Consider the following 17,500-nt stretch of genomic DNA (forward strand, 5'->3'; position numbering starts at 1 on the left):
ATTAATTTGTTTGTTTATAATTTGTTTCGACTAAACATATATAATAATTTGTTTAGTTCAACGTATCTTGTTTTGATTTCGTCGAAATGTAAAGACGAAAATGAGAATAGTAAATAATTGACAATAATTTTTATATATGTTTAAATAAATATAAATCTCTGTCTTTTTATATCGCTAAATATATACATATATATATATATATATATATATATATATATATATATATATATACAGAAACGAACGCTATCAGTCTTGTTTGATGCAATTCGTTTCTTCATTCTTAGGACGACGTTTTATCATCGAGGTAAAAGCAATGCGCGTTGCCGTTATTTATTGGTCCGCATGAAAACGTGATTTATCACTAACCCCATAGTTCTTTTGTGATACACGATGCTTTGTAGGAGTCATGAGTGAAGCAAACGTTCGAATAATTCCATGGATGCTTCGATATTTTCCTCTTCTATGTAGCGAATATATATCTCTCTCTCCCCCTCTCTGGATAGTATGTACCTGTAAATAGCCGAATGAAAAAGGAAAGAAAGAAAATATCATAATAATGATTTAACATCTCCCTCTCTTTCTCTCTCTCTCTCTCTCTCTCTCTCTCTCTCTCTCTCTCATTTTTCCTCTTTTTTTTTCCTTTTTGAAAATAAACAACAATGCAAATAAAATAAATATGTACCTATTTGCTCTCTTATTCAATGAAAATAATTAATTTCAGATCGAGTTGGTAGGCGCTTTGAAAAAGGAAAAAAAGAAAAAAAAAACGAAATTAAAAAAAAAAAAAAAGAAAAAAGAAAAAAGAAAAAAAAAGAATTCAAAGTCCAACGTGAAACTCCTGTATTTGACGTCGATTGAATATATCGTTAAATAAAATTAAAATAAAAAAAACAAAAAGGGGAAAGAAAAAAGAAAAAAGAGAGAGAGAGAGAGAGAGAAAAATATATGTATATATATATATATATATATATATATATATATATATATAGATATATATATATATTGGCGCTTAATCCAATGGTACGAAACATACCCCCAGAAATATGTATTGAATCGAATACGATCTGGAATATATAATTGACGATCACCAATGACTCCAAAAACTAGAATCATAAAATTCATTATGAATATCTATCGATAAATGAATATTACATGAAAATACATCTCGTCGTTGTACATTATTAAATAAGAAAATCAACTTTACCAAGTCTTTGCAAGCTCGTAGATTTTTTTTTGCGATTTGAAAGAACGGAGACAGAGACATAGAAAGACAGAGACAGAGAGAGAGAGAGAGAGAGAGAGAGAGAGAGAGAGAGAGAGAGAGAGAGAATTAAATTAACATAGCGATCGAAAAGAAACGATTGATTTTTTTTAAAAAGTACCTAAAAACTTTCGGCCCTATTTAGGATTTAGAGACGTGTGTACGATCGAAAAAAAGAAAAATAAGAATTGAAATGATATGATGACACCTAAGTATCATATACCGAGACAGATAAGTAAATACTTGCATGAGATCGAAGAAAATATCAACGAAAGATAAGAAAAAAAAAAAAAAAAAAAAAAAAAAAGAATGAAAGAATTAACGAAATCAAATGAGACTAATAAATATTTAAAAATCAATCAGTCAAATATTAAAATCAAACTTTTATATTATATATTTCGAACAATTATTAACGATATCCAACAATTGTTGAAATATTTGTATTTTAACGCATACCTTATGTATGTATCTATGTACACGTACGTCATTCCTTTTATTATGTCTTTTTTCTTTTTTTCTTTTTATTTTTTTATTTTTTTCGTTTTTTTTTCTTTTCTCCTTTCTTTTTCTCTTTTTTTTTCTTTTTTCTTCTTCCTCCTTTCCACCTAATAATCCCATATCGTTCCTCACGTCTTCGATGTATTTCACGATCGATAGCAATTTTTCTCTCGACTTTAACGTTCCTCGATCAAAATCGATATGTTCAAGGAGTTCTTATATCTCTGAGAACATCGAACGCATTCGTGTTATATCCAGCTATCGTAAACGTCCAGGATAGATCGACACATACATACATACATACATATACATAGACATATACATAAATATATATGTATATATATATATATATATATATATATACGTGTGTATCTTTTCTTTTTTTCTTCTTTTTCTTTTTTTCTTTTTTTCTTTCTTTCCCTTGAATTATATGCAGTAACCGTCATCGTTAAGACGAATACGAATGATAACAAGTAGGTCAGACAGATTTAGATTATACACCGAGCAATGAACAATTTTGCTATCCAAAAGAAATATATGCGGTCATAATTATGAAAATGATCACTGGACTAAGTCATACATTTTGTTCTTTCGAGATATTTAATGGATTATTATTTGAATAAATAATAAAAAAAATTCTTATATTATTATGTGACATTTTAATTTAGAATTTTATTATATTTAATTTTGATTAATGAAAATTCCTTTATGAATGTGAAAGTTTCTTTTGAATCACATATAAAAAGATTGTTTTTAAAGTTTTAATTGACTTCGATCATTTTCATAATTATAGACATATATATATATATATATATATATATATATATATATATATATATATATATATATATGATCGACTCACGTTTTTAAAGATATTGCAATATATTTAGATATTCCTTTTTTTTCTTCTTCTTTTTTTTTATTATCTTTTATTTATTTTCTTTTTCTCTTGATTACCGATTACGTTCGATTGAATGATCGATTTTCAAATGAAAATATCGATTTGCAAAGAAAACGTTCGTTCCTTTTTAATCGACGTTTCTTCGATTTTCATAACCATTCTTTCTTTTTCCTTTTCTTTTTCTTTCTTAATGAAAGTTTTTTTTATCTTCTATAAAAAAAAAAGAAAAAAAAAAAAATACATTTTTATAGAAAATTGAAACTTCTTATTAAAATGAATTACGAAGAAGATAAATGTCGACGAGAACAAATTATTTATATATTACATGAAAAAATTATTTACATAAACGCGACGAGATTTCTCGTTCGTCATTGGGCGAATGATTAATACATAGGGTGAATCAAAAGTATTGAGATATTATTATTAAAAAATCGATTGTTTCTTTTCGAGATTTTTTAGATCAATTTCTTTTTTTTTTCTTTTTTTTCTTTTTGTCAACCTTTCCTTCAGATCGCGAAATAAGCTAAGAGTTTGTAAGATATATTGATTGTAAAAAATTGTTAAATCGTTTGGAAACTTATCCCATTTTTATATTAATTTTACGTAAAATTAAATAAAAATAAAGGTCTTTGTTCGTTGACCAAAGGGAAAAAAGTTACCCTTATATCGGTTTGATTTTAATAATATTCTATCAGTTTCTTATAATAGTTCGGCTTTAAGTTGAAACGATTGCAAAGCGATATATATCGATCGATACAAAAATTATATCCTTTACATTACTTACATTACTTAAACATGCGATTAAATATATAAGTTTTATCTTTATCGTTTTATTTTTACTTATTTAATATATAAAAGTATTATCGAAGGAAAAATTTGCAATTCATTTTCTTCATTCTTCTTAGGCCTCGTATTTCTTATCACATTTTGTCGTCATCGTTGTAGAAAAAAAAAAAAAAAAAAAACAAAAAAAGAAAAGGAAAAAAATAAAAATTTCTTTTTCTCTCTTTGTCGCAAAACAACAAAATTTTTCATTATTTTTTCTGATATATATATACATATGTGTGTGTGTGTGTGTGTGATAGGTAATAGTCCATTTCAAAGATAAAAGCAAAAAAATAAATATTTATATTAAGTACTAATTTATTACCATCAAACAAATAAATTATTTAATCGAGCTTTTCGTTTACGGATACATCATATAGATTTTTATAAATTTATGTCTTATGCATGCTTTACTGTTTTGTGCGTTTATTTATTGTTAATTAACATTTGTTTATCTTTCTTTCTTTCCTTCTTTCTTTCTTTTTTTTTTTTCCTCTTTGTTTGCCTTTCCCTCCGTGCATCTATATCTCCATTATATTTTCTTCATACATTCTTCATAAAAACATTAATATTACTGCAGTGAATATATTATCATCGTGTATGACATTAGTGTTTGTAGAAACTTTAAAAGAAAAATAATTAATTATTTAATAATGAAAAGTTTTTCTGTTTCTCCATAATTTCAATTTTGTTCTCGTTCTTTGATATATTTACCGTAACGAAAAATTCATTACAAGATACAAATATGTTTCCTACAGATATGTAACATGGTTTTAATGAGTTCATCATCAATAGCAATAATAATCGTCGTGTTTTTGGACGAATCAGATACCAAGGAATTAAGTAACTAAAAAATGATTGATCAATAATATATTTTTTATTTTACGATTGATGTAAAGAGAGATTGATCGTTCGTATGTATGTATTATTATACTTACGCTTGTTCGAAAGTGGCCGAGCTATGATCGATTATACTTTGACAAAGCATATTGCACATCAATCCCCAACAAAATGATCCGAATAGATGAAAGATGCACATTAAAGTGTCTTCCAAATTTTCCTCGATAGATTCTATTCTGAGTAACTAAAAGGTATAGGGAATGAAAAGTATATAATGAAAGAGAGATAAAGAAAGAGAGAGAGAGAGAGAGAGAGAGAGAAACTCACTCGTAAAATGTCGACTGCTATGATAAAAAAACCAATTAAAAAGGATAGAAAAGATACTTTTTCATAAATGATGTTCATGTTCTCGACGAATCTGTTACGATAAAATAATATCGTTATGATGGAACAATGTTAATCGTCAATGTATTAATGTAGAGATTAAATCAATGAAATTTGTTTTAAACTGTTCGAAAGTTCTTAAGCGATTTTTAAAAATCGATTACACTTTTTTTCCAGACATTTTAAACTATTCCTTTCCCCCCCCTTTTTTTTTTCTTTTTTTCTTTTCTTTTTATTTTTTCGTCAGATTACAAAATTACAAGTCTAAGAAAATCTCTTACGATCTGCGAAGAGAAAGAAAAGGAGAAGAAGAAAAAGAAAAGAAAAAAAAGAAAGAAAGAAAATGAAAAAAAAAAAAAGAAAAAAAAGAACAGAAAACGTTCCAAAGAGTATCGTAAAAAATATATAATAATCGATTATATTTAATCCATTAGACTATAGATATTATATAATATAACATATATTATACCAACTCTATAGCACTTTTGTGCACTTTTATAGAGCGAATTATTTTTTGATAAATTCTTTCATTCTCCTCGTTTACGTATAATTTTTGATTTACGTTCTCAAAGGCTTCGTCCAACGTATATCTGAAAAAATGTTATTACGATTCTAGCTTTTTTGATTTGCACCAACATCATCATCATCATCATCATCATCATCATCGTCGTCATTATTATTATTATATCTTTTTATTTATTGATTAATTGATTTATTATTATTCTTTTTTTTTTTTATATCATATCTTCTTTCATTTCATTTGATTTTACCGGACCAAATGGAACATAGCGCAAGCATGTTGAACGCAGACCACGAAGAATCCATTAATGGCTGTTGTAACGATTCCGAAGAATATTAACAAAATGTATGTGCTTACTAACATTGGATAAAAATATATTGTTTCTTCGATAAGCGAATCCATTAGGATCGGCGACTTCAATGGACGGCTTTCGTTTAATGGTAAAACTACGTCCAATAACGTTGGTAAAATTGTTTGAATTGTAAGAAATATTATGGAAACGTAATATAAACCTAAAAGATAAGAGATAAAGCGTGATAGTGAATGATGATGAAAGGAAAAAAAAAAAAAGAGAGAGAGAGAATAAAAAAGAAGAAGAAGGAGAAGAAGATGATGAAAATAATGGCGCGCGTTCGTTCGTTAAAAAAAAAAAAAAAAAAAAAAAAAAAGAAAAAACGAAAAAGAAGAAAAGTAAATAAATAAAAAAAAAAAAAAATGAAGCGAAAAATCTCAATATATTCACCTATAATAATAATATTATACGATCTGCTAGTGGATGCGTATTCCTTCAAAATATTGATACCCCTTGTAGTAATAATCTCGTTCCAATCGTACTCGATACGATTCCATATCACATTTATCTATCGATAAATTTAATACGACGATAATGAAAACTTAAATAATATTTATTTTAAGATAAATAAGATAAATGAAATGACATTGGGATAAATTAATTTCTTTACTTACCATTTTTATTTCGATTAAATCGACGTAATAATGCGACACTACGCATAAATAAAATAAGGCGAAGGACATGGCTTTTAGAAGAAATTCTATGTCGAAGTACGCCCGATCGAGTTTTATAATCTGAATGGACTAATTATGAGAGATAATTGTTGTCAAAAAGAAAAGAAAAAAAGAACAAAACAAAAAGAAATAAAAAAAAAAAAAAAAAAAAGAAAAAAAGGAAAAGGAAAAAAGATAAAACAATATTCGAAGCACGATTTATAAAAGATAATAGAGAAATAATGAAATGGATTTACCGGTACGACGATACATAGTAATATAGCTATCTGTGTATAAATCGTTCTAATTAATTTTGTTTTTTCACTTTGATATGGCCACATGCCAATGATCGACAAAAAGAAACGATTAATATCGTAATAATGTTTCATTGGATAGCTCATGTTCTCTCAAGGTTCGTTGCACATCTGACCAAGCTCTTCAAGGACTTCGTTGTACCCTTCGTTATTGACCCTTCTTCTTTTTTTTTTTCTTCTTCTTCTTTCCTCTTTTTCTTTTCTTTTTTTTTTTGCGATCCGTCGTACTCATGCATGGATATACTATATATATATATATATATATATATATACACGTACATATTCTTTTTCTTTTTTCTCCTTTTTTCTCATTGCTTTATTTCCTTCGCAATTCGAGTTTTGAATAATCCATTTGATTCATTTTGACTAGCGAACACGCGAGGCAAAGAAAAAAAAAAAAAAAAAGAAAAAAAGAAAAAAACAAGAAAAAAGAAAAAAGAAGTGTAAATTAAGCATCAGTTAGAAACTCACGTAGACGTTGGACGGTATAATTTTCTATATTTCTACGTTATATTAGAAGAGGGTCGACGAGAATGGAAGCCGAGAATATTAACATGTGCGAGAGGGACGGATCGATCGATTACAACGTATAAGCTCTTTACGTATAATTAAGGTACAACCCTAGGCATTCCCTGTTCTTCCCCTTCTACTTACTTTCTTACACACTCATACACATACACACATATACACTTTCATGAAGTCGTTCACTTTCTCTCTCTCTCTCTCTCTCTTTCTCTTTTACTCTTTCTTTCTCTCTTCGTTCAACTATCATTCTACTTGAAAATCTCATCGGTTGTGGCTGGATAGAGAAATTGTTGATCGAGCTGTGTGCAATTGAATTTTGATATTATTATTCGAAGAGGACGATTGACAAATTTTATTTCTCACTTAATAACTTGTTTTTTCTTTTTCTTTTTTGTTGTTTTTTTTTTTTTTTTTTTTTTTTACTCGTTTCTCTCTTCCTTCTTTTTTGTCTTTTTTTTTTTCCTCCTCCCTCCCCCTCTCGCGATTTCGTTAATCGGACGATTCACTTATTGAATGCATTGAACGCAACGAATGCATCCCGCGGATACGTATTTATTTAACGTTATTCCGTTCATTGCATTTGGATTATTCGCATTTTCGAATTCGACGTCGACGCCATCGACATGCATGCATATATGCATACATACGTGCATATATATATATTATATACATACATACATACATACATACATACATATCTAAGTATGTATGTACGTAGTTTCGAAGAGAAATTCTCTTCGGGTGGCAAACAAAAACAAAAACACACGTTATGTCCGGATATTCCGAATCGAATGCGAATATGCTTGAGTAGTAAGTTGACTAAGCGGAATTTCGAGTGACGTAATCGGTACGCAATCGAATGGATGGATGGACGGACAGATGGACGGACGGATGGATGGATGGATGGATGGATGGATGGATGGATGGATGGATGGATGGATAGATGGGTTGGTGGACTAATGGATGCCAAGTTTTGCTTATCGTGGAATCCTTATCACGCATTGCCAACGTCTGGACGCGCTCGGCACGTACTTATTAACATTGCTGATAAATGAACGTAAAAAATAAATATTGTATATACATAAATACATAAAGATATTATAATAAGTGATAAGGGGCCGATATCAAATCGATATATCGGCTTCACATAGATTAATGATAACTCGATCGAATAATATCTAAATTCAAATTGAGATATCAAAAAATATTTATAAATTGTATAATTCGATATACAATATATGCATTTATTATTCGATAGATATATTACGATATTAATTGTCATTTGAGTTATTGGTTAGGAAAATTTTGAAAAAAAAAAAAAAAAAAAAAAGAGAAAGAAAAAAATCCGTACGACTTTTTTATTCGTCTTTTATTTCTCGTTTTTAAATATATCATAGTACTTCTCGTTTATATGTTAACCCATAGAAATTTCGAAGTATAATATTTGATATCGGTTACTTTCGCTACTCATCGAGACAGATTATTTATTTCGATTTAAAGTCTTTTCGATTTCGATCTCAATTATTCAATAAATATTTCTCTATATTGGAAATTTATATACGGACGTAAAAAGGTGAGAATTTTGTATGTATACGGCCATTGAATTAATTTGATAATTTGAAATATCGTCAATACGATCATTAATTATAATATGATATATCAATTAACGGGATAAATGGACGTTTATTTTTCAAGAGTCGTCATCGATTAATAAAATATATTTTTTATAAATAAAAATACGACACGTAGATTGCAAGCAGCGTTCTTTTTTTTTCCTTCTTTTTTTTTTTTTTTTTTTTTTTTTACTTTACATTTTATTTTACGTGTAATATATTTTTTTCTTTTTTTTTTTTTTTCTTTTTCTTTTTTTTTTTTCTTCATATACGTTGCGTGCGTTTCATCGATAATAAACATTGTATCGTATTGCAGAGCATAGATTTCTTTTCCGCGTGCTACACGCGACAAAAGTAGCATGTAGAACGTGCAGAGTGTGTCAATGCATGTTGAAACAAACGATTATTACTTTGACGAAAGAAAATGCAACATCCAACATACCCGGTGTCCGATAATATAAAACATTCGTGCAGTCCTACTTCGATATATTTACTTACCTTATTATATTCATTTATCTTTATTATTTTATTTTACTTTACCTTATTTATTTTATCTTCAGTATTTATATATTATTTATAATATAATATATACATATATATATATATATTTATATATGCATAATATATACGATTATTATCGTACGATATGCGAATATTATCGTGCCTTCAAAAATGTTAGATTTATTCAAGTGAGAAAAAGATCTTAAGGAATACATTTCTATGGTAACATCATTGACGAGAGAAAAAAAAATTTGCCGTTTCGTTCTTCGTTGGATACGTTCGTTATATTTCTTATGAAATTGATCGAAGTAACATACCGTAAGATATGGACGACTGTATCAACTTTAGATAAAAACATAAATAATTATGTAGATACATAAATATGTGTATATACATATATATATATATATATATATATATATATATATGTATATATAATATCGAAAGAAATAAAATATATATATATATCTTACCGATGAGAAAAATGTGTGAGAGGAAATGAACATTTTGCCGATCGACAGATAAGACGGTCTCATGCTTCTCATTAACATTAAAGTTGCCAATTTTTGCAATCTCAGTGAAAATAAATACCATGGTATCGTGCATCTACATTTATTATTCGATATTTTCTATCAGGTTTACAATAAATCTAAAGAAATAATTTTTATCCTTTTACATTAGTCCAAATAATACTCACGTTTTTTTAAAAACGATGTGACTATGATTCAATACTCTTTGTCCGATTATGCAATTGAATAATGTCCAAATTATCATACCCGATATATGTAGAGTACAAATAGCTGCCATTGTTAATGATTTTATGTTATTGCTCGCTTGCATCAGCTAAAGAAGTATACCACGAAATTTTTATTATTTTATTCTAATTATTAAGAGAGAGAAAGAGAGAGAGAGAGAGAGATAGAAATTATTTCCGCATATAATCAATGTCTTCATGATTAGAGATTACTCACTCTCATTATATCAGCGGCAAGGATGAGAAGAGTCATTAGAATTTGAACGAGGTAACAGATCTCGGCGAAGGAATTTATTCTTCCGGTGTATCTTTCATTGAAAAAAGACATGAGTATAAGAAAAGAGAGAGAGAGAGAAAGAAGAAAAAAAGAGAGAGAATTAAAAAAAGAAACTTGCGAGTAAGTTTTTATCAAAGTATTTGTCGAAATAAATATTATTATTAATTTATAATAAATTACTCACTCTATCGCCAATTTATGATAATTAATACCACGTATTATTCTGTAATAAATTTCTTTGTTATCGATCAATTGAATAAGATTCTCTTCTTCTTTTTCGTTAATTACGTGTTCTAATATATATCTAAGATCAAATAATATTATATGTGATAATTGATATGTAATCGTAATGTAAAAAGAAAAAAAGAAATACACATATATATATATATATATATATATATATATATCTGTATGTGTGTGTGTGTGTATATGTTTGTATATTTTAATAGCACAATCTTACCCAACTACACGAAATATCGCACAGGTGTGTTGAATGAAGACTATAAAAAAAGTATAATTCGCCAAAGAGACAATCCCAATGAATATTATGATCATATTAGATATGATTAGTATAAGGTAAGGATTTTTTTCCTTTTCAATAATTAATAACTCAATTGGATAGATTAATTCATAGGTATAATTATTATTAGCTGGCATTATATCTTTTAATATGATCGGTGTAGCGGAAAAGATAAATATCACTAGAACCGGTATATAAAAGGAATCTGAAATAATATCGTGAAATAATTCTTCATTTTTATTGTGAGGATTTGAAATTTTCAAAAAAAAGAAAAAAAAAAAAGAAAAGAAAAAAGAAAAAAAGAAAAAGGACAGGAAAAAAAACATGAGATTAATAGTAATTATTAAACTCACATATCAAAATTCGCGTTATAAGTCTACTTTGATCGGCATACTTTATAACGATCCTTAATTCATCAGGTTTCAATTTATCCCAGTCGCGTTTAATATAATCGGTGAGGAGTCTGATCTATAAAAAGAAAAATCGATCAGCACATGTATGTTATCGATAATGTTATCTGTTATAATATCACCGATCGGACGCGGTTTCCTATCGATTTAATTAACGAAACCACCTTACGACGATGATATCGTGGCTATCGAATTTTTATATATCGAAATTTCTCGTCATTATATATATATATATATATATATATATATATATATATATATATATATGTATATATATATATATATGATATATACAATAAAGAACAAAATTGAACGCACGATCTTTGCAATGGAATAATTTTTTTACGATTTGATTTTTTTTTCTCTCGAGAAGTTAAAAGATTAATTAACTTATTAGATGACGCGTAAAATGGATATTTTTAACAAATTGCGATTGGTCGAAATTACGAAGGAAAAGAATAAAAGTTCGTTTTTTATAACCTTTTTTTTTTCTTTTTTTATCTTGATCCATTAGTAAAAATTTATATAATACATTTTCAAGATTTATATCATTTATATATATATATACATATATATATATATATATATATATATATATATATATATATATATGTATGTATATGTTAAAAATTTGATCGAAATTAAGTGAAAAGTGCCGAAAGAAATAAAAAGTCTGCGGATTTTTAGGTCAAAAATTGTGAAAATTCCGATCTCTATAATTTTTAATCGTTTATAGTTCGTAGAAACGAAATGAAATTTTTCATATATAGTATATAATAGAAATAAATCTTTGAAGTGTGTTGTTTAATGTTTAAATTCATTATACATTATTATTATTATTATTATTATTATTATTATTATTATTATTATTATATTATTTATTAATATTAATATAATAATAATTTGTTATAATAATTTATCTTTTATAACGTACTTCCTTCTGATTAATATAGGCGGTAAAATATATCATAATGATACAGAGAGATGGCAAAAAGAACATGAAATTGTTCATTAATAAATCCATATTAAACTTCGAGGTGATCATGTTTAATACCTGAGAAAAAAGAGAGTGAGAAATATATATACATATATATATATATATATTTAATAAAAAACAAAAAAGAAATTACATTAAATTTGCACTTGAAATTCCTACCTTGTATCGTTTTGTACTTTGATTTCAATATTTCAAAAAAAAAAGAAAAAAAAAAAAAAAAGAAAAAAGGAAGAAAAAAAAAATCTATGATAATTTAGAATACCATAATTTACATTACAATATTAATTTTATCAATTAAATAGAATATTATCTATCGTATATAATTATATTCATTAACGTATAATAATTTATTCGAATGGATTTACTAACCTGTGGTATTATGGCGATCGTAAGAAAAACATTAACGATAGATGTACGAAAGCGTTTATCTTTAGGATCCTGATAAGGCCAAAGTCCGATGAGCAATAGCAATTCACGATTAAGTTTGTAATAATGATTTTCAAAGAGGCTCATTGTCTTAGTCCTCTATGACTGTCAAATGTCTTATGTCCGTCCTCGTATTATTCTCTTTGATTTGCGTCTCTGGTTGAAAATATTAAAAAGAAAAAAAAAAAAAGAAAAGAGAAAGGAAAGAAAGGGGGGGGGGGAAAAAGAAGAAAAATAGATTTTCTTTTACACCTTTCTATTATACTTTAACCATTTAATAATGGTATATCAGGTGTTATTATCTTTATCTCTTATCTCCTATCATCGTGAATGATAATTGCACTATTTGAAAATTTTAAAAGGAACTCAGGATATATCGTATATATATATATATATTTCTCTCTCTCTCACTCTCTCTCTCTCTCTCTCTCATGCTCCTGCTCGCTCAACAAAGAACGCGATTTCGTTTTACGTATACCTATCTAAAAAAAAAAGAAAAAAAAAAAAAAAGAGAAAAGTGGAGCGTGAACTCGAACACATGTCACTGTGAAAAAAAAAAGGGACAACGTTTTTTTCATCGATCATCCCGTCAACGTCATTAAAACATTTCCCTCCTTCCTTCAATCCTCCCCTTTTCCTTTATCCCTCTTGTTTCTTTTTCTTTTATTCTTCCCTTTCTTATCTTTCTTTCTTTCTTTATTTATTTCTACCTTTTAATGACGATTCGACCGCGACATGCGCCCTTTCATTCTCGTCGTGGCACTTGACGGTGAAAGGTCTCTTTTCAGCAGACAGTCAGAGAGATAGATAGATAGATAGATAGATAGATAGATAGATAGAAAAAGAGAGAGAGATAGAGAGAGAGAGAGAGAAAGAGAGAGATAGTCGAAACGTTTCTGTTTCATTGATGTGAAGTTTTCTCTTTCGACGTAGCTTTTCAACCGGAAGAGGAGATCGATTCCATTGGAAGGACCTCGATGAGCACCGTTAACTCGGAAGTCCACGAGTTGGAGTCTACCTGTTGCTTGTATCTCGCTAGAGATATAACCCGACCGCGGTAGAATCTCTTCGTTTAAGTATTATCTCTATCGTCCTACGTGGAATTATTCGTCGTGGTTTTCTAAAGTTACCGACACACGTACGTGCGAGCGAATGAGCGCGCTTGAATGTATTTATTTACGTAAAGGACGTTTTCAGTTCGATACGAATGACGATACGAATGTATATACCTACGCGCAAGTGTCTGTTGTGTGTGTGTGTGTGTATATATATGTGTGTGTGTATGTGATCTTTTTATTCTTTTTGTTCCTTTCTTCTTTTTCTTTTTCTTTTCTTTTTTTTTTTTTTTTCTTTTTTTTTCTCATTGCATTCCAAAATCAATTCTCGTCGAAAGTGTATTATATTACAATGATACATTACATTTTGTCATTTAATCAATTTTCATATGTTACAGGTAATTTCGACGATTGATGATTTTTCGTCATTTTATAGCCATTAAAATATCGTACGTGAATTAATAATAATAAAATTAATAATAATTATTAATAATAATAAAATAATAAATACGATATATGAGATTGTTTATTGATACGGATGATATATTGTCAATTATTATGTTACGCACGGGGTTACGGAGAATTTTGTTGTTTACGATTACTGTTTCGTATTTTATCCAATAGATGTAATTGATATCGATTAGACTCGTTGACAAATTTGATCATTGAAGACAAATATTTTTAAAACTAATTTACGTAAGTAAACAAGTACATTTTATTTATTTATGTTTGACATAATTTTACATGGATAATTTTTCTTCTTGTTTTATTTTTTCTTTCCTTTTTTTTTCTTTTCTTTCTTTTTTTTTTTTTTTTTATTTCCTTTCGAGAAACAAATTTGAAGCACACGCGTTTAACGAACTTATTAAAAGTTATCGTTAAGTGAAGCGTTCGTAAAATAAATATTTTAGAGGACGATAAGTTCTTTTTTCCTTTTTCTTTTTTCTTTTTTTTCTCTTTTCTTATCGACTATATCACGAACACAGATGGAACACTATATTGTATTATTCATTTCGGAGCAGTTTAGATTGAAACTTCGTTGGTATTATTATTCGTGTATGCGTTATACTTCTTTGATATTTTTTCATCAAGCTCGTGTCAACGTTTCCACGTTTTTATTCAATCTTTTACTTCTTTTATTTTTTAATTTCAATATTAATATTAACTAATGGCCAACCGTTACAATTTTCATTTCTATTTTTATTTATTTATTTATTTATTTATTTATTTATTTAACTCTTTTCGTTTTTTTTCCCTTCTTTCTTTCTTTTTCCTCTCTCTCTCTCTCTCTCTCTCTCCCTCTTTTTTTTTCAACGAAAGGATTTCATTGGATTTTTTTCGTTTATTTTTCTTCTATTTATTTATTTATTTATTTATTTATTTATTCATTTTTTTTTTGTTTCTTTCGATCTCACCATGAATCAATGTGAATTCAACGATGTGTTCGCGTTGTCTCTATTCGACATTCTTTATATGGTTTTTCTTTTTTCTTTTTTCTTTTTACTATGTTCGCTTTTTTTTTCCGGTTATATTGGTACCTCGTTAAAAATTGTAGAGCTTGTTACTTTTGGCTTATTTATTATTTACGTGTAACGAAAAGATTTTCAACGTTTGTAACACGATCCATCGGATACACGTATCAGCGGATTGTTGGGGTTGGGTGGATTGGGATAGGGTGCAAGTAGGATAGAATTTCGTGCAGACATTCGGTCGTCCAATTTTATGGCTTCGAGGATTTTATTCCTGACTTACGAGCCGGTTGCACAGGCGTTGTCCAATATATTCAACGAGTTTGCTTCGTTTACGAGAGAGAGAGCGAGAGAGAGAGAGAGAGAGAGAGAGAGAGAGAGAGAAAGAGAAAGGGAGAGAGTCATAGTAAAATTCGGAATTTGACCAGAGACATATCGGATTTTCCTAAAGAATCCAAGCAAATATGATTTTAGTTTGCCACAATACTTATAACTTTTATTCTATTTTATCAAAACTATAAACTATGCAAACGTATAAGTATATATGTATGTATCTATTCATATATTTTCATTCAATCAAAATCTCTCTCTCTCTTTCTCTTTCTCTTTCTCTCTATCTATTTCTCTTTTTCTTTCTCTTTTTTTTTCTTAATATCTTTTTCTAACTTTTCATCTTAGAAAGTATAGAATATTTCGATGAATTTTGTTTGTCGATTGATACTTGCAGTCATAAGGAAAGATGCATTGAGAAAAGGAGAACACGTTGATAGAAAGGAAAAGATCGATAAAAAATAAAATATATATATATATATATATATATATATATATATATATATATATATGTAAAATTCATTCATTCTGCAAGGACGTAATATTCTTTTATATCTCTCATTCGTCATTGTCGAGATTTTTGTAGGCCCATTCCCATAAACAATAGGGAAATTTTCGATGGACAGTTTCGTTAACGAAGAGAAACGTTTAAATGTTCTCTCTTTCTCTTTCTCTCTCTCTCTCTCTCTCTCTCTCTCTTTTTTTCTCCCTTTTTATCCCTTTGTCTTTCTTTCTTTCTCTTTTCTTCTTCGCATGGAAATCCAACCGCGAATTTGAGCGGCTTTTGTAACGTTTAAATCGAGCGAAACTGAATTTGGGTCATCGATCGTGCCAAATACTGTTCTCTCTCTCTCTCTCTCTTTCTTTCTCTTTTTCTCTCTTTATCTCTTTCTCTATCTTTCTCTTTCCCCTATCACATCCCGTTATTTCTCTCTTAACGTACGTTCGATATTTTGTTTGTTTCGATTGTTTACATAGGTTCGCAATTTACGATTCATCGTCTTCTCGCGTTATCGAGCCACGCAACGCCAAATTGGTTTATTTGCGAAGGACACTCTAGCAACGTTGTGATTTATGTTGTACGTTAAATCGTTTCGACTCTCCGTCTCTCTCTCTCTCTCTCTCTCTCTCGTTCTCTCTCTCTCTCTCGTTCTCTCTTTCTCTTTTATTCTTGTTTGTTCGTTTATCATTCTCTGTTTTTTTTTTTCTTTTTTATTTTGTTTCATTTTTCTTTTTCGTCTCGTTTCATTTTGTTATTTTCCTTTTCTTTCGAATACGAGTTCAGTGGTTTCTTTCTTTTTTCCTTTTTTTTTTTTTTCTTTTCATTGAATTTTTTTTCCTTCTTTTTATTTCTTCTTTTCGTTTTTTTCATTTTTTTTTTATTTTTTTTTTTTATTTTTTATCATTTCTATTTGATTCCATTTATTTACTTCAATTTTCTTTTTTTCGTTTTTTACTTTCTCCCTCCCTCTCTATCTCTCTCGTTTTATTTTTTTAAATATTTCTTTTTTTTCTTTTTTGTATTTTTTTCGTTTTTTTTTTTTTTGTTTCTTTTTTTTTTTTTTATTATTTTGTCGGCGCATATTTTTTTCAATTCGACTATTCGTTCTCGGTAGTCGCATATTTACGGAAGAAAATCGTCGATCGAACGAACGAACGTTGGAAACACAGGATCGTACGTTTTAACGGCACAGCACAGTACGGCTCGGCACAGCACAGCACAGCACGGCACAGCACGGCACGGCACTGCATAGAGGACGGTATAGAGCACGGCACAAATCGTTAGAGGACTTCAGCCCACGTACAAAACGCGAATTTATCGAGAAACTTTTCCTCGTTCATCAATATGGCTCTGTGAAGAAGCATAGACCGTACGGAGTATATCGATTACGTTCTCTCAAAAAGCTCGCGGGGAGCATAACTCTCTCGTAGAATTCGAAAATATCTGACAGAAAAAAGAAGAGAGGGAGAGTGAGTGAGTGAGTGAGAGAGAGAGAGAGAGAGAGAGAAAGAGAGGGAAAGAGAGAGAAGTGTGATCTTTCATTTCTTTCGAAAAATGGAGATCATTTTTTCAT

General features: G+C 28.5%; 3 protein-coding genes and 1 long non-coding RNA gene across 9 annotated transcripts in view; 1 reads left to right on the forward strand and 3 right to left on the reverse strand.

Moving 5' to 3' along the window:
- Nucleotides 1–13,632, forward strand: part of LOC118447526 (uncharacterized) — a 36,429-nt gene extending 22,797 nt beyond the window's left edge. Inside the window, exon 5 of the long non-coding RNA XR_014982313.1 lies at nucleotides 13,505–13,632. This is a non-coding gene — a long non-coding RNA (uncharacterized LOC118447526). The remainder of the gene's footprint in view (nucleotides 1–13,504) is intronic.
- Nucleotides 4,013–5,375, reverse strand: LOC118447531 (uncharacterized). Of its 2 annotated transcripts, XM_085659312.1 has the most exons (5): nucleotides 5,183–5,375; nucleotides 4,653–4,743; nucleotides 4,424–4,569; nucleotides 4,200–4,332; nucleotides 4,013–4,107 (listed from the first exon to the last, which is right to left on the reverse strand). In XM_085659312.1, the coding sequence occupies exons 2-5, from the start codon at nucleotides 4,728–4,730 to the stop codon at nucleotides 4,057–4,059; spliced, it is 408 nt and encodes a 135-aa protein (XP_085515438.1). In that variant the 5' UTR covers nucleotides 4,731–4,743; nucleotides 5,183–5,375; the 3' UTR covers nucleotides 4,013–4,056. The 2 variants fall into 2 exon arrangements, with proteins under 2 accessions (XP_085515438.1, XP_085515433.1); XM_085659307.1 differs by having other exon boundaries at nucleotides 4,106–4,332.
- LOC118447527 (uncharacterized) lies at nucleotides 5,476–6,645 on the reverse strand. Its single transcript, XM_035879575.2, has 4 exons — nucleotides 6,492–6,645; nucleotides 6,196–6,324; nucleotides 5,972–6,089; nucleotides 5,476–5,741 (listed from the first exon to the last, which is right to left on the reverse strand). Exons 1-4 carry the CDS (start codon nucleotides 6,633–6,635, stop codon nucleotides 5,476–5,478), a joined length of 657 nt encoding a protein of 218 aa, XP_035735468.2. The 5' UTR covers nucleotides 6,636–6,645.
- On the reverse strand, nucleotides 9,386–12,718 carry LOC146873345 (uncharacterized). Of its 5 annotated transcripts, none has more exons than XM_085658611.1 (9): nucleotides 12,515–12,718; nucleotides 12,083–12,202; nucleotides 11,092–11,206; nucleotides 10,679–10,943; nucleotides 10,403–10,441; nucleotides 10,159–10,249; nucleotides 9,885–10,030; nucleotides 9,661–9,793; nucleotides 9,386–9,529 (listed from the first exon to the last, which is right to left on the reverse strand). In XM_085658611.1, exons 1-9 carry the CDS (start codon nucleotides 12,656–12,658, stop codon nucleotides 9,479–9,481), a joined length of 1,104 nt encoding a protein of 367 aa, XP_085514737.1. In that variant the 5' UTR covers nucleotides 12,659–12,718; the 3' UTR covers nucleotides 9,386–9,478. The 5 variants fall into 5 exon arrangements, with proteins under 5 accessions (XP_085514737.1, XP_085514732.1, XP_085514740.1 ...); XM_085658606.1 differs by having other exon boundaries at nucleotides 10,403–10,522; XM_085658614.1 differs by lacking the exon at nucleotides 12,083–12,202 and having other exon boundaries at nucleotides 10,403–10,522.
- Nucleotides 13,633–17,500: the final 3,868 nt, after the last annotated feature.

The sequence above is a fragment of the Vespa mandarinia genome, chromosome 1 (genome assembly GCF_050613455.1).
Source record: "Vespa mandarinia isolate Hongniang chromosome 1, ASM5061345v1, whole genome shotgun sequence".
Taxonomy (NCBI): domain Eukaryota; kingdom Metazoa; phylum Arthropoda; class Insecta; order Hymenoptera; family Vespidae; genus Vespa; species Vespa mandarinia.

What these genes read in the sequence shown, in the direction of transcription:
- LOC146873345 (XM_085658606.1), bottom strand. Translation starts at nt 12,658, where the DNA reads ATGAGCCTCTTTGAAAATCATTATTACAAACTTAATCGTGAATTGCTA. An exon ending in TATAACGCGAATTTTGATAT is followed by an intron (nt 10,944 to 11,091) that starts GTGAGTTTAATA and finishes ATATTATTTCAG; the next exon opens with ATTCCTTTTATATACCGGTT. An exon ending in TATCATAAATTGGCGATAGA is followed by an intron (nt 10,250 to 10,402) that starts GTGAGTAATTTA and finishes TTTCAATGAAAG; the next exon opens with ATACACCGGAAGAATAAATT.
- LOC118447527 (XM_035879575.2), bottom strand. Translation starts at nt 6,635, where the DNA reads ATGAGCTATCCAATGAAACATTATTACGATATTAATCGTTTCTTTTTG. An exon ending in TACTATGTATCGTCGTACCG is followed by an intron (nt 6,325 to 6,491) that starts GTAAATCCATTT and finishes TCTCATAATTAG; the next exon opens with TCCATTCAGATTATAAAACT. An exon ending in ATTTAATCGAAATAAAAATG is followed by an intron (nt 6,090 to 6,195) that starts GTAAGTAAAGAA and finishes ATTTATCGATAG; the next exon opens with ATAAATGTGATATGGAATCG.
- LOC118447531 (XM_085659307.1), bottom strand. Translation starts at nt 4,730, where the DNA reads ATGAACATCATTTATGAAAAAGTATCTTTTCTATCCTTTTTAATTGGT. An exon ending in TAGCAGTCGACATTTTACGA is followed by an intron (nt 4,570 to 4,652) that starts GTGAGTTTCTCT and finishes TATACCTTTTAG; the next exon opens with TTACTCAGAATAGAATCTAT. An exon ending in TCGGCCACTTTCGAACAAGC is followed by an intron (nt 4,333 to 4,423) that starts GTAAGTATAATA and finishes ATCATTTTTTAG; the next exon opens with TTACTTAATTCCTTGGTATC.